At 45.5% G+C, this 13,259-nt stretch overlaps 2 protein-coding genes across 8 annotated transcripts in view; one reads left to right on the top strand and one right to left on the bottom strand.

Moving 5' to 3' along the window:
• The window catches only part of Ndel1 (nudE neurodevelopment protein 1 like 1), a 32,911-nt gene extending 29,974 nt beyond the window's left edge, over positions 1-2,937 (top strand). For all 5 annotated transcript variants that reach the window (XM_047545634.1, XM_047545636.1, XM_047545635.1 and 2 more), the window contains one exon: positions 1,694-2,937. Coding sequence is in view for 4 of the 5 variants with exons in the window: in XM_047545633.1 (XP_047401589.1) it covers positions 1,694-1,787 (94 nt within the window). In the remaining variant the exon portion in view is untranslated. The remainder of the gene's footprint in view (positions 1-1,693) is intronic.
• A 6,323-nt stretch (positions 2,938-9,260) lies between these two features.
• The window catches only part of Myh10 (myosin heavy chain 10), a 141,136-nt gene continuing 137,137 nt past the window's right edge, over positions 9,261-13,259 (bottom strand). For all 3 annotated transcript variants that reach the window (XM_047546634.1, XM_047546635.1, XM_047546636.1), the window contains 3 exons: positions 13,108-13,216; positions 12,071-12,243; positions 9,261-10,915 (listed from right to left, as the gene is read on the bottom strand). In XM_047546634.1, the coding sequence (XP_047402590.1) occupies positions 10,771-10,915; positions 12,071-12,243; positions 13,108-13,216 (427 nt within the window). In that variant the 3' untranslated portion in view covers positions 9,261-10,770. The remainder of the gene's footprint in view (positions 10,916-12,070; positions 12,244-13,107; positions 13,217-13,259) is intronic.

Raw genomic sequence — 13,259 nt, 5'->3', positions numbered from 1 at the left:
GGATTATTTAAAGTTTTTAAGTGATGAAGCTCAAAAATAAGACTTCCCTTAGCCCCAAAAGAAAAGGGAAAATTCAGGCGGTCCATCACTGAAGTAGAGCATTGTGCAACAGGGAAAAATCACGTTCATCGCAGCTTCCCATCCATTATTCTTAGTTTCGCTTGTGTGTGACTTGATTTCAAATTCCAAATGTGTGTGGACTGTGTTTAATTTTTTTCTTTCTTTTGGGTACCGGGGATTGAACTCAGGGGCACTTGACCACTGAGCCACATCCCCAGCCCTATTTTGTATTTTATTTATAGAGAGGGTCTCACTGAGTTGCTTAGCGCCTCCCTTTTGCTGAGGTTGACTTTGAACTTGTGATCCTCTTGCCTCAGTCTCCCAAGCTCCTGGGATTGTACAGGCATGTGCCGCTGTGCCTGACTGTATTTAATTTCTTAAGATACAAACTCTGTTTCTTAGAGTAGTCAGAGGTTCTTTGTCAAGTCTCTATATGTCTGTTTTCTCTGTGAGATTAGTCGCTTCTTCAGCGGATGAAACATAGTCTTTGGAAGGAATGTGTAACTTTCCTCCTTCCCTGAGTCAGTGTTCAGCTCCCTGGACCCATTCCATGAGCAAATTGGGGGTCCTGGTAGGCAGGTTTGGTGCAGTACAGCCCCTTGCAGTTGACTTTGTCTCCCCAGTTGTAGTGGGACAGATTCTATTTGGAATTTTTTCAGGACAGAAAGGCTGAAGTAGCCTCCTGAGAGAGTTTCTAGGCCCTTCCCTTCATCCTTCCCTTGCTGCTCCTGTGGCTGTGCTGCCAGGTGGTGGGGCTGGGGGCTCTTGACCTTGCTGGGTGTGGGGGAGGGTGCTTGTGGGGGGCTGAGCTCCCTGTGTGAGTCTGCAAAGAAAAGCCTACCCAACTGACTTTGCTTGCTAAACAATTTTTAAGAAGTTATTTTTCTCTTTTTATTTATGTACCTGCTAAGAGATTTAGAAAATAATTAAGTATAAAGTAGTAAACAAAGTTTACCTGCAATTAGAGGGAACAAAAGTAGTGATTGTTGACTTTTACTTGCATGATATATATACATACATGTATGATTTTATGTACATTTGTGTGTATGTATGTGTATTTAGAATCCACACATTCTCTATTTGTGTACATAAAACCCACACATTTTAGATTTAGCTACATAGTAATGTCTGTGTAAGGGACTATGGTGTAGAATCTAAGTTATATACTATTTTCTTCACATCATAGAACATAGGCATTTTGGTAGCCTGCTTCTTTTTCCACTTAGCATTAAGTACATTCTGAATACTTTCCCATGCTATTAAAAACCTATGAGGAATGTGTATAATATTTTATCGTTTTGTTAAGTTTAATTAACTAGTTCACTATTGCCAGACATTTAGACCTGATCTATGGGGAAAACATCAAACTGTGCTGCAGTGGTCAGTGTGACAAAGTTGCCCAAGGTGGGTCATGTGGTCTGGGTACCCCAGATTGTGAACTCTCAATTAGTTGACAAACTGATGCTTTTTGGGCAGTCACTCACCCTGGGGTCAGTTAGGATCCTTTGGGCCAGGCAAAACTGGTTAGAGAAAGCAAATGAATTTCTTATTTCTGCTTTTAAATTTCTACTTTTAAATGACAGTCTCTCTTTCTCTTTCTCTTCTTTCCCTCTCTGCTATGGTCACCCCACAGGGCAGTGAACGGCTTTGACCCAGCTCCTCCTCCTCCTGGTCTGGGCTCTTCGCGCCCCTCATCAGCTCCGGGTATGCTGCCTCTCAGTGTGTGAGTGCCCGGCTTCCAGGTGGGGGCTTCTGCCCTCCTCCAACAGCCCAGGACACCCACGCCTCACCCCTTGGTGCCTGGGCCCAGCCCTGTGCCCTTCCGTCTGCCTCCCCATGGCTGGCAGAGGGCAGGCTGCATGCAGTGGTGGCTGCTGGGCCCTGCCCAGCCCCAGGACTCTGCGCGATATCAATACTGGCTATTTTCTCTTCTTGCCGTAGTGCCGTTGGTTTCACATGATTGCACTTTTGTGGGTCACAAGGTGATACATACGTGTATTACTTGGTTACTGGATGCAGAAGTATCATTCATCACACCTGCCTCATAGCCCCCACTCTGCTGTACTGATAGGATTTAGTTGTGTTTAGGACATTGCAAATCTTCTAGAAGTTTTTCCCCAAATCAGGTTTACATGTGCCCTTCTTCTGAGCTCCCACTCATGCATCTTCAGTGCTCATGATCATGTGTCCCCCAACTCCATCCCCACAGTTTGGACCTATATCTGGCAGAGTCAGGAAGGTCAGTGAATTAGGGAACATTGTCTGTACCTTCTGATTTTACGTAAGCAGTTACCATTCCATAGACTTGCCTCCCAAAGCAGCAAGATGCCCGTCTGAGTTGCAGGTGGCGGGAACCTCCGGGCCTGGGCACTCACAGGCTGAACCTGTGCTGCTGCCTCCTCCATGTGCCTCAGAGGTGGGTGGCAACCTCCTCGCCAGCTTTCTGGTCCTTCAGTAGTTAAATGACATCTTCAGAACATTTTTGTTTTCTCCTCTGAGGGTCCGTCCAATTGCATTGGGAAGGATTGAATGGCTGATTCCAGGGGCTGGCTGGTGCCAGATCCTGGTGGCAGACTGACCAAAACTGGTTGTCCCTGTGCATCCTTTGATTACTCTCATGCTGCATTTACTGTTTACATTTGTTTTATTGTACATAGGTTTGTAAACATTATTGCCTAAGATATTTGTATATAACTTGGGCTTTGTAGCTTTTATTTATTCAGAACTCATATGGCATGTTAATGACTTATGATGGTGTCCTACTCTGGGGCAGCTGTATAGGATCATCATGTGGCTAAAAAAGAAAAAAAAATACTTCCCCTCAAGAAAAAAAAAATCTTTTAATGTGGAAACAATAAATTTCACAGAAAAAAAGAATTGAGGTTGCTTTATTGGGTTCCTGCCATCCTGTGAGAGAGGAACTGGAGTTTACAAAGGCCAAGTTTAAATGTCTCTTCTGCTCTGATATGCGATGTGCAGATGGACAGCAGCTGTGGAATAGACAAAGATTCAGGCAGCTGTAAGAGATGTGCATTGAAAAGGTGTGCTCATGCCAATTCTTGGTGCTGGTTTCTAGCCTTATTTGATTTCCAGGGGCAGCCAAAGAATGTCCCAGGCCCCATTGTGAAAATCTGGGGGAAGATTCAGGACTTTGGGGCTTGCCAGATCATGGAGTAACTAACTGGGATAGATCTAGGAGCTGGTCCTCCAGCTGTGCAGCCTTTTGACAGATGTTTTGGGATTACAGGTCACCTGGATCTGGGCTTCTCTCCTGTTTTCTCAGGTTAGTGCTAGTAAATGAGGGAAGGTGCTAGATGTGTGTTCCAAGCACAAGGCAGCATGCCGAGGAACGTGTAGACTTGGGGGTATGCGAGAATACATCAGGCCTTGAACACTGCTTGCTTATAGCAGCATAAATAAATGATATACTTCATAGTCTTTAAACTTTATTAAGTGAACAAAAATTAAAGTCATAAGTAAGAAGCATTAAATAGGATACGTATTCAAATATTTTTGCTGTCAAGGAATGTCTGTCATTCATTGTTGCTGGAAATTTTGTCACAAGCTGACTCACCGAGAGGCATTTGCAGTGGTGTGTGCCCAGCTATGCTGGCAGAGCAGAGGGAAAGAACACTACAAGTCTGTTATTGCTTTTTTGTTTTTGTTGTACCTGGGGATTGAACCTGGGGGTGCTTCTACCACTGAGCTCCCTAGACCTTTTTACTTTTTATTTTGAGACAGGGTTTTGGTAAGTTGCCCCGACTGGCCTTAAACTCATAATCCTCCTGCTTCAGCCTCCAGAGTCATTGGAATTATAGGTGTGTGCCACTGTGTATTCACCAGATGACACCACTTCTTCAATCCAAAACCATGGGTTGGAGTAGACTTTCACCTAGAGGGCTTTTTTTTTTTTTTTTTTTTTTTTTTTTTTAAAAAAAAAGACTATAGCAGCCCTTGGCATATGGACCTAAGAGGAAACTGGTTGGCTCCCTAGGCCTCATATTTAACTTTGTATGATTTTGTTCAATATTCTGCTTTGTACTTTTTCACATAGAGCTTTTGCTACTTGGTATGAATGTTACTACTCACTGTTTTACTTTTTCAGCTAAAGGTTTCCTCTGAATGGATTTCTTCCTAGGGCTACCTATTGCCTGGCTGTTAGGAATAAGCCCTCCCCAAGCTGGGTCCATATGGTCTTTTCTCCTGGAAGCAGCTGATCTTCCAGGTATACAGCCTTCTTGCCTCCAGATGTTTTTACCTCACCACCCAGTCCCATCCCTTGCTCCTGAAACTTCTTTCTGGATGAGAGTAGGAGCGAATGTTCCTCTTTCTTTCAGCCCAGAGTGGCCAGAAACTATACTCTACCAACCCACTTCATAGCCCAGGTGCCCATACTGGAACCTGGAGTCCCAGTGAGGCATGGGAGAGCCATATAGAAGTGACCAAGCCCAGCAGGATAGTTGCTTTTTCCTCAGTTTGTAGAAGGGATAGTGTGCCCAGAGAATTGGCCTTGTTGGAACTTACCCAGCTCAGAGCAAAGGCAAGATTGGAAAGAGGCCAGTGTCTTTTTCCGCTGTGCCTTTCCAAACCCGAGTCTTCATTGGCCTTGGTTTCTGTGGTCTGCCTTGTCCCTCAGGAGGTGAGTAGGTTTTGAAGGCTTGGAAATGATGAGCTGCGGGGCCAGCACAGCTGTGCAGCAGGAGAAATCCAGTCCCCCCAGCCCTCCTTTCCCCTGTGTCCTGGTCTTGCTGGACTGTCCACTCTGCCTCTCTCAGAAGCTGTCCCAGAGGTGCTGAGATGGAAGCCGGCATCTTTGGGAAAGTGGGAGGAGGAGGTGTCTTGTGAGAGAGCCACAGCTTTAGGGAGCCCCCTGTAGCTACCTCACTCTCCTCCCTGAATAAAACTGAGGAAGCATCTTGGCTGCTGGAAGGAACATGGGAAGGGTTGGGATGGACTGATTGGTCAATTGTTTTCACTGTTTGAAGACATTAAGATAAGCCCTTTCACATTCCAGTTTTTACTTTATAGGCTGTTTTTCTCTCTTTTCCCCAAAGGTTTAAAACAAATTTTTAAAGCAAAAAAAAAAAGATTCTTTTCTAAAAATGAGTAGAGGAGAGGAATCATCTTTGTAAATCATTTTCCTGAGACTTTAAGCACCTTATCTGAAAAATGGTCCCATGATTATTAAAAATGTAACATGGGAATATGGTAGTCCTTTTTGAATTTTAAGGAAAAACAGTAATGGAGTAAATATGAATGAGGCAAAATTGAAAACTGAACAAATCAGTAGTTCTTGTATTGGGGGATCAAATGGCATTTGTGTTGGGGGTTTTTGGTTCAGAGTCCTGTCGCTCACTTGCACCTACAGGAATTGTTAGTGCTCCCTGTCAGCTCTTTAGGAAGCCTCCCCCAAGGGAAACATCATACACTGAACTTTTCCACTTGTGGATGATTTGTGGGTGGAGGCCTGGCAGGAGGGCGGTGGGTTAACCTGCACTGGGCTGGTCAGCCTGGGCTGTAGGTTTTCCAGACATGGTTGAGAAAGCAGGTGAGTGATGTTTCAATGAGGCTCAACCCAGCTGCTTCCTATAGTAGAGGTTGGAGCTAAGAAACACTTGTTTTAGTTCAAAAAAGGTGATTTAACTAGGAAAAAAACATGTTAACCCCATTGTTAACTAGAATATAGAATAGGTGGACTTTTATGTCATTGGTTTCTCTGTTATTGTCTATGTCTGGAATCAATTTAACAGTGTGGTAAGTTCATACTCTGTGATAGTAAGAACAAATCAGGTTCAATGGCTGTAATACCGTGTCTGATGATAGGGAATGGTCAGGATAACCCTGTAAGTGTGTAGCTATTGCTCACACACAAGACTGGAAATGATCAATGGAGGGGGACACAGAACAGGAACATGCTGATGACAGCTTTATTAGGGAAAAAAAAAAAAGTGAAATGTGAAGGATGCACATGGCTTACTCTGTGGGTTCTACATTTTACTTTAAAGTTGTTCAGATTAATTTTGGAAAAAATCAACTGAATACTGATTTTCTTTCATTGTCCATTTTTGTGCTGAAAAGCTCAGGTTTTTGAGCAGTATTAGCAAAGACAGTGGCTCCCTGACCTGCCCAGTGACCAGCTCAGTCATAACTGGAGAAATATTAGAAGAGCTTCCCAGGGGCTGTGATTGTAGCTCAGTGGTAGCATGTGTGAGGCACTGGGTTTGATCCTCAGCACCACATAATTAAATAAAAGAAAGAAAGAAAAGAAGAAAGAAAGGTATTGTTTTCATCAACTAAAAAGAAAAAAAAAAAAAAAAGAGCTTCTCAGGTCCCCTAACCCTGGCCTTGAGGAGAGGATTATGTATTTCATAGAAATTCAGACACCATTGCATAGAAAACACACCTATATTTTGTGAACCACTAAGAAAAATGTTCCAATTAGAACTATTAAAATGCTTTTCATTTATACTTCTTATACATTTATTAGCTTAGACTTCCTCAGATTTCTATCTTATCACACTTAATTCATATATAAGAAGAAAAAGTGAGATTCCTGAAACATTACCTTCTGAGTTCAAAAATTCTGAACTTTGCTATTTTTTTGAAAAAAAAAAAATTTGTTTTTGATTTTTTTTTTTAAACTACTTTTTGACCCAGAGTTGTCATTATCTGTTTTCCCAAGCAGTGCTGCCCTCTGTGCCATGCTGAGTGATGGTGATACAGCATTCCTGAAAAGCATGTTCCACTGTTGGCTCCAGAATTTTCTTCTAAGCTACTTATACCCATTCTGCAAGTTTTGGTGCTGGGCTGTATTGATCTTATCAGGAGTCAGGTGACAGCTACATCCCAACTGCCACCTGCTGCCAGTGATTGTGAGATGCATGAGATTTGGGGTATTTTACAATTTGCACAGTACAGTACGATGGAGGAGGTAGCCCCCTGCCTGATTTCACTAAAACCCAGTGTTTACATCGGATCATGTCACATTAAATCTTAAATCAGGCTTCATGACATCCGTTCAGCTGGAATGGAGCCCATTACTGGGCTACTTTGAAAAAATGAACAGACCCCCCTGCTGTAATAAATCAGACATGAACTTCAGTCTCAGTAGGAGTTGAAGGACATGCTCACACTTTTTGCATATGGTACATAGGTACTGCAACTATAGGCAACAGTGGCTCTGAAGATGTACTCATGTAAATATATCCCTTTTGATAGTTTCAGATTAGATTTCTGACAAGAATTAGACACTTCACGTTTGGTGGGTTCCCAAATGATAGGCAGCTACAGTGGGAATGAACTGGACTGTAAAGTCTGGTGCTGGCTTCTGGTGCAGGATAGCATTTTAAAAATCACTCAAGATTTGGGAAAGCTTGTGGTGCTCATTACCCCAGAAAGGCGGGAGGCACTTCACTGCATCCCTCTTAGAGTGATAAGGCAGCCTCCCCTCAGGTCTCCAGAACTAGGGAAAGAGGGCCCACTGGCTCCCCTGTCTAGAGTCCAATCTATGGCCTATTCTGGCTTTTGGTTTTTGAGAGATGAGGCAGGGCAGGAAGGAGTTGTTTTGAAAGCTCTCTCCATCAGTGTTGACAGGGACAGGTGTATTCCTTGGCAACACTGACTTTAGGGGAAAAGAGGCTGTTGGGACCATCATACCCAGAGCCATAGGAGTGCTGGCCAGAACAGCTTGGCTTTATGGCCCAGGCTTCATTTTAGTTAGGGGTTTCCAGGGATGGGGAAAGTGGTGACAGGAAGAAATTATGATGGGCTATAGAGACTTCAGAGTTTTACAAGTGTATCAAACTAGCATGCTAGAGATAGGTGTTAGCCCTACCAGAGTAGTTTAAAATAATCCTGGAACTGTTTAAAAAACAGTGCCTGTGAAATAGCAAAGGCAGAAGCTCTGAGCTGAGATAAAGCCCCAACACTGTTTTATCTCATCTAAACCTCTTGCCTGGGTTCCTCCTCTTGGTGAACTGTGCAGCTTGGTGAAAGCTGGTCAGCCTCTGAGACTTACTGACACAAAGTTCACCTGCCATAAACTGTCTTCCTTGTGCTGTAATGCCCAGGAGAGGTTTTATGAACTACCTTTTCCTAGACCATGAATGTGGTTTTAATGAAGAAAGGTTCCTTCTAGTTAGCATCTTGGAGTCAGGAACTGGAATCAGTCCAGGGAGAGAGTGTTTCTCCTGGTGGGCTGATGTGGACAGTCAAGCCAGCCAGCAGGAAAGAATTTTGAGACAAATAGTCCCCTAAGTTCTGAACTCCTGGACTAATTTATTGGATGCAGGGGAGAGAATGTAGCTGCAACACTGGAACTCAAACCATCTTTGTGAACAAAAGGGAGCACCTTCGTTTCCTTCTTACGTCGTCATCACTGCCAAGAAGCTTAGAGACACACCTCTTACCAGATGGATGTGTAAACTTATACCAGAACCAGCCAAGACTTATTGTGAAATAAGAAATCTGATCTGTGTGGGCACGGTGGCGCATGCCTGTAATCTCAGTAGCTCAGGATGCTGAGGCAGGAGGATTGTGAGTTCAAAGCCAGCCTCAACCATGTAGTGAGGCCCTAAGCAACTCAGGGAGACCCTGTCTCTAAATAAAATACAAGAAGGGCGGGCAATGTGGCTCTAGTGGTTAAGCGCTCCTGGCTTCAATCCCTGGCACAAAAACAACAAAAAAATCTGCCCATCTGGAATTTCTCTCCAGCTCCAGCTGCCCTTGGCAGCCACTGAATTCATCTCCAAAGTGTTTTCAATGTACATCCTGTCTGAAGATGCAACCTGAAACTTCTTGGGCCTCTTGAAGTACCCTAATCCAGTGATGAGCTTGGTCAATGACCCAAACCATTCTGAGTTGCTTCCTGGGTACTTGGGTTTCCTGCCTCACCTTCAGGTGTCCTTTCCCTCCCCAAATATCCACACACCAGCAGGTCACTGGTGACAACAAGACTTACATACAGCCAGAACTGCCTGGAGATGTAGAGTGCTACTAGACAATTTCTGGGAGACCCAGTGGACTTCGTACCATCTTTCAAGTCTGTGTAGCTAACCCCCCTCCAGTCAGGTTCACAGATGGGATATTGAGAACAGAAGGTGAGAAAACAGGTTCCATGTTCACATGATTATTCTTCTTTATTGAGGTCTGTTTATTCTCAACGGGTGCTTTTTTCCTCCAAGTAAATAAGCAGGCGTAAGTATCTATAATGAATAAATTTATTGTCTTACAAAAATCATTGTCTAGAAATATGGGAATACAAGAAAAGATATTTGCAGTCAGGTGTCTGGTGGTCAACAGCCAGTACAGTTCATACAGGGGGAAATCAAAGATTCCAAACCCACGTGACAAATTCTTCCTAACAGATGTTAAAGCTTTTAACCCAAAAGGTTTGTGTTTTCAAGCACATTGCAGAGGATCAAGGATTTATAATTAACACTGATTTGTTGTCACTGAATGTTTATAATACCACTTTGACTAGAGAGGTACATGATATGAAGCACAGTCAAAACTTAATACATTAAATTGTTATAGAGGCAAATAATATATTTAACATTGTCTTAGTACTGTAGTGTCTAAGGCACTTTCTGTAATGTCAGTTTGCTTAACTATCAACCAAAAACAGAATGCTAAGTGTTCACTGTAACACTGTCCAAAAGGAAGGGAAAAGGAAAAATGAAAAAGGATTCACACCCACGGGCATGTCAACATTCAGGCAAATGGCATCTGTTCTTGAGGTCCTTTAAACCTCATTGACAAACTTGTAACAAGCCTTGGACACAAAACCAATATTCCCATTTTGGGCTCAAAGCAGCGGCTGAATTTGCAAAGTCAGCACGAGGGCCTGGCTGGCGAGGGAGGGCCTTCTGCTAGCTCCTGCGGGGGCCATCATGGCTTGTTCCTGAAGTGAAGGGGCCACTGGCCAAGCCAGACGTTTCAGGAGACCATCTGGAAGTCACTGGATGGCTGCCACGTGAGGCCTCAGCTGTGTCGTGGCCACCACCCTGTTTATGCACAGACCAGCCCCGGCCAAGGACAGTTCACATGAGTAGATGCAGGGACACCACCAACTTGAGGGTCAGAGCCACCCTGTGGGACATGGGTATGGTAACCCCAAATGGATGCAGCTTCCCCCAGTCCAACCCACCCCTCCTAATCGTTCCAAAGCCCCTTTCACAGTTTGCTCACTGAAATAGTGATGATTATTCGAAGAAAATGAGAGATACAAGTGCGGTTTAGGTTCCACAATGTTCTAAGACTGGATGTGGCTGCGGAGTCAGGGCCACATGAACACAGAACTAAGTTACCTGTCTGACAGCATGCAGAGCGACTGAGCAACGACCACGGGGCTGCCCCCGACCCAGCGACTGGCAACGAAGGGTCTGGAGTTTGTTTTAAAAAGGGTTCTTTCCTTAACATGTATTATAAAATGGTCTCTTGATGAATATATGGAAAATAGATGCAATGATGAGACAATCTGTTTAATATGTGTGTGTCTTGTGTATGTATATATATAAAAAGGGGAGCAATTGTACCTAATCTGAAGCGGGATACAGTCTGTGTAGGCCGGAAAGCCTTAAGACACAGTTGATCTTTCTGTAAGGAATTTCATCGCCTGCCGATTCCTCACTCTGTGGGGTGCCTCAGGCAGGCTGGCCCAGGGGAGTCCTGCCTGTCCCACTGCATTGCCTCCTCTGGCTTCCTGTGCCTCTACTCAGATGGTGGTGGCTGTGTCTCATTGACATCACTGGTCTTGCTTTCTGTGTCATCGTCTGACAGCTCCAGGGAAGCCCCTTCAATGTGCAGCTGACGCCGGCCAGATCGGCTTGAGGAAAAGCTGATTGGGCCGCCCCGCCTGGGAGGAGAGAAAGCGGATGCATGTGGGCAAATGCATAAGAACACATGACTGTCAAGAAGGCTGAGTCTTGTCCTTGGGACACATGGCCTTGTAGTAGAAGGGTCCCGCTGGGAGAGACTTTGTGTTTGTCCACTCTACCAACCACACCCAGGGACACCCTGGATACACAGGGTCCTTAGAGTCCTGGGGATGGCCTGGTTCAAAGTAAGACTGAGAAATGGTAAGAAAGATGTATCAGAGCAAACTCTACCTGCTAACCAACATTTTTCTATAAAAGGGCCAGATAAATCTTTTCAGGTCTTGTGTGCCACAGAGTGTTTCATAGTGTTTGCTTTTCACAAATCCTTAAAAAGGTAAAATCTAGGTGGGGATGGTGGAGCGTGTCTCTAATCCCAGCAACTTGGGAAGCTGAGGCAGGAGGATTACAAGTTTGAGGCCAGCCTCAGCAACTCAGAGAAACCCTGTCTCAAAAAGGGCTGGGGCTGGGGCTGGAGCTCAGTGAGTGGAGTGCTTGCCTGCCACATATGAGGCACTGGGTTCGATCCTCAGCACCACATAGAAATAAATAAAGGCATCTACAACTAAAAAAAAAGGAACTGGAGATGTAGCTCAGTGGTAAAGTGCTCCTGGGACTCAGTTAGTACCTGCTCCCCACCCCTGCAACACAGAACAAAGCAAAACAAAACAACCCTGAAAAATCATCCTTGGCTTACTGGCTGTACAGCAGCAGGGCAGGGGTCAAATGTGCTTGTGGGCCAGTTGCTGACCCCTTGGCTTTCCTCGGGAACAAGCTGAGCTCCAGCTCTCCCTCTCTGTCCTCTGGTTGGGAAGAGGAGCAACTGAGGGCCGACTGTGCTGGTTCCTATGGGGAGCTCCTCCCCTGCTTCTGATGGGAGGCCAGGACCTCTTCTCATGCATGGGTTTGTCCAGATATGAAGAGATGCATGACCTAGCTCTCCAGCCTTGTGGTATGGTTCAGCCCACTAGCCATGGCAAAAAATGAATGGGCATCTTCTCTTCTCCTCCTGAGGCACTACTGTGATGGTCAGAAGTTGAATGCAGTGATTCCGAGGAAGGGTGGCTACCTACCCGTGGCCTCTGTGAACATCGGTGGGCCAGCCCGCCAGCTCATGTGCCCCAACCCGTACTCACCTCAGCCGGTTCTTCAGAGTGCTGACCTCGCGGCTCAGGCCTTCATTGGCCTCAGTGGCATCGTCCAGTTCCCGCTGGAGTTTACGCCGAGATGCATTGGCACGGGTAGCTTCCTCCTCGGCTTCCTCCAACTGCCGCTTAAGCTGCTTCATTCTGGCATTGGCCTTCTCCATCTTGGGAGTTAACAAACCGAGACAAAGCAAACCTGTGAATTCAGCGTCATCCATTTTGTGTCCCGAATGTGTCAGCAAGCTCAGAGAGAGCCTTGTGAGCACCCGCATGCACGCGCCTTTGCATGAGTTACTCCTAAACTGATAAGGACTGGTCAGTCCCCTGTGGGTCTAACTCACATCCACTTGGAACTGCCAAGCTCTGAGTGGGGGCAGGAAGGGAAGCTGGGGTACCTGACAAGCAGGGAACCTAAAGGGGAGGCCTAGGAGGGGACAAAGGCAGCAAATGCTCAACTCTGTCCACCTTCCTGCCCAGTGTCTGCAGCATTAAGACTCATCACCACAGCAGACATGGGAGAGCTGGAAGGGGCATGGCCACCCAGGCTGCAATGGGTGCAGACCTGAGCCACAGTTAGGACACCTGGCTGCACACAAGGAAGGGCACTGGGGTGCTGTAGGCAGTGCACTTGTTTTCAGTTTTTAGTCAACATCTGCATTCACTTCCATCCAGATGGTATTCCACGCCTGCCAACTATACCCAAGAACTTCTAGCCACCAGGGAGATAACCATGAGTGAAACTGGGGGAAATTTCTGCACTCTTAGGGTGTACATTCTAATGGAGGAACTTTGAAATTGAGTACAGGCCTCGCACCTCAAAGCCTCACCCACCTGCTCTCCACCCGCATCTGGATCCTGAGCCCCAGGAGTGACCCCTGGGAACACAGGGCAGGCGCGATAGTGCAAATGTTAGAATTAAGAGTTTCAAATAGCATTTTCTTCATTCTGCCAGTATGGTTCTTATCACCAGGCCCTTTGCTGATGCACCTCCAGGGGGACAGATACCCATCCTGCCCCGCTTCCTGTACCTGCTCTTTGTACTGATCCGCATGTCGACGCTCATCTTCAACCTGCATGAAGATTTCCTTCAGCTTCTTTTCAGTGCGACGGACTAGTTTGTTGGCAGCTGCTCGTTCCCTGTAAAAGTGATTACAGTAGTTTTTAAATTCTTGAAATTATA

Source organism: Sciurus carolinensis, chromosome 3, assembly GCF_902686445.1.
Source record: "Sciurus carolinensis chromosome 3, mSciCar1.2, whole genome shotgun sequence".
NCBI lineage: Eukaryota > Metazoa > Chordata > Mammalia > Rodentia > Sciuridae > Sciurus > Sciurus carolinensis.
The sequence above is the reverse complement of the archived record's forward strand: the minus strand, read 5'-3'. Positions and strand labels throughout refer to the sequence as shown.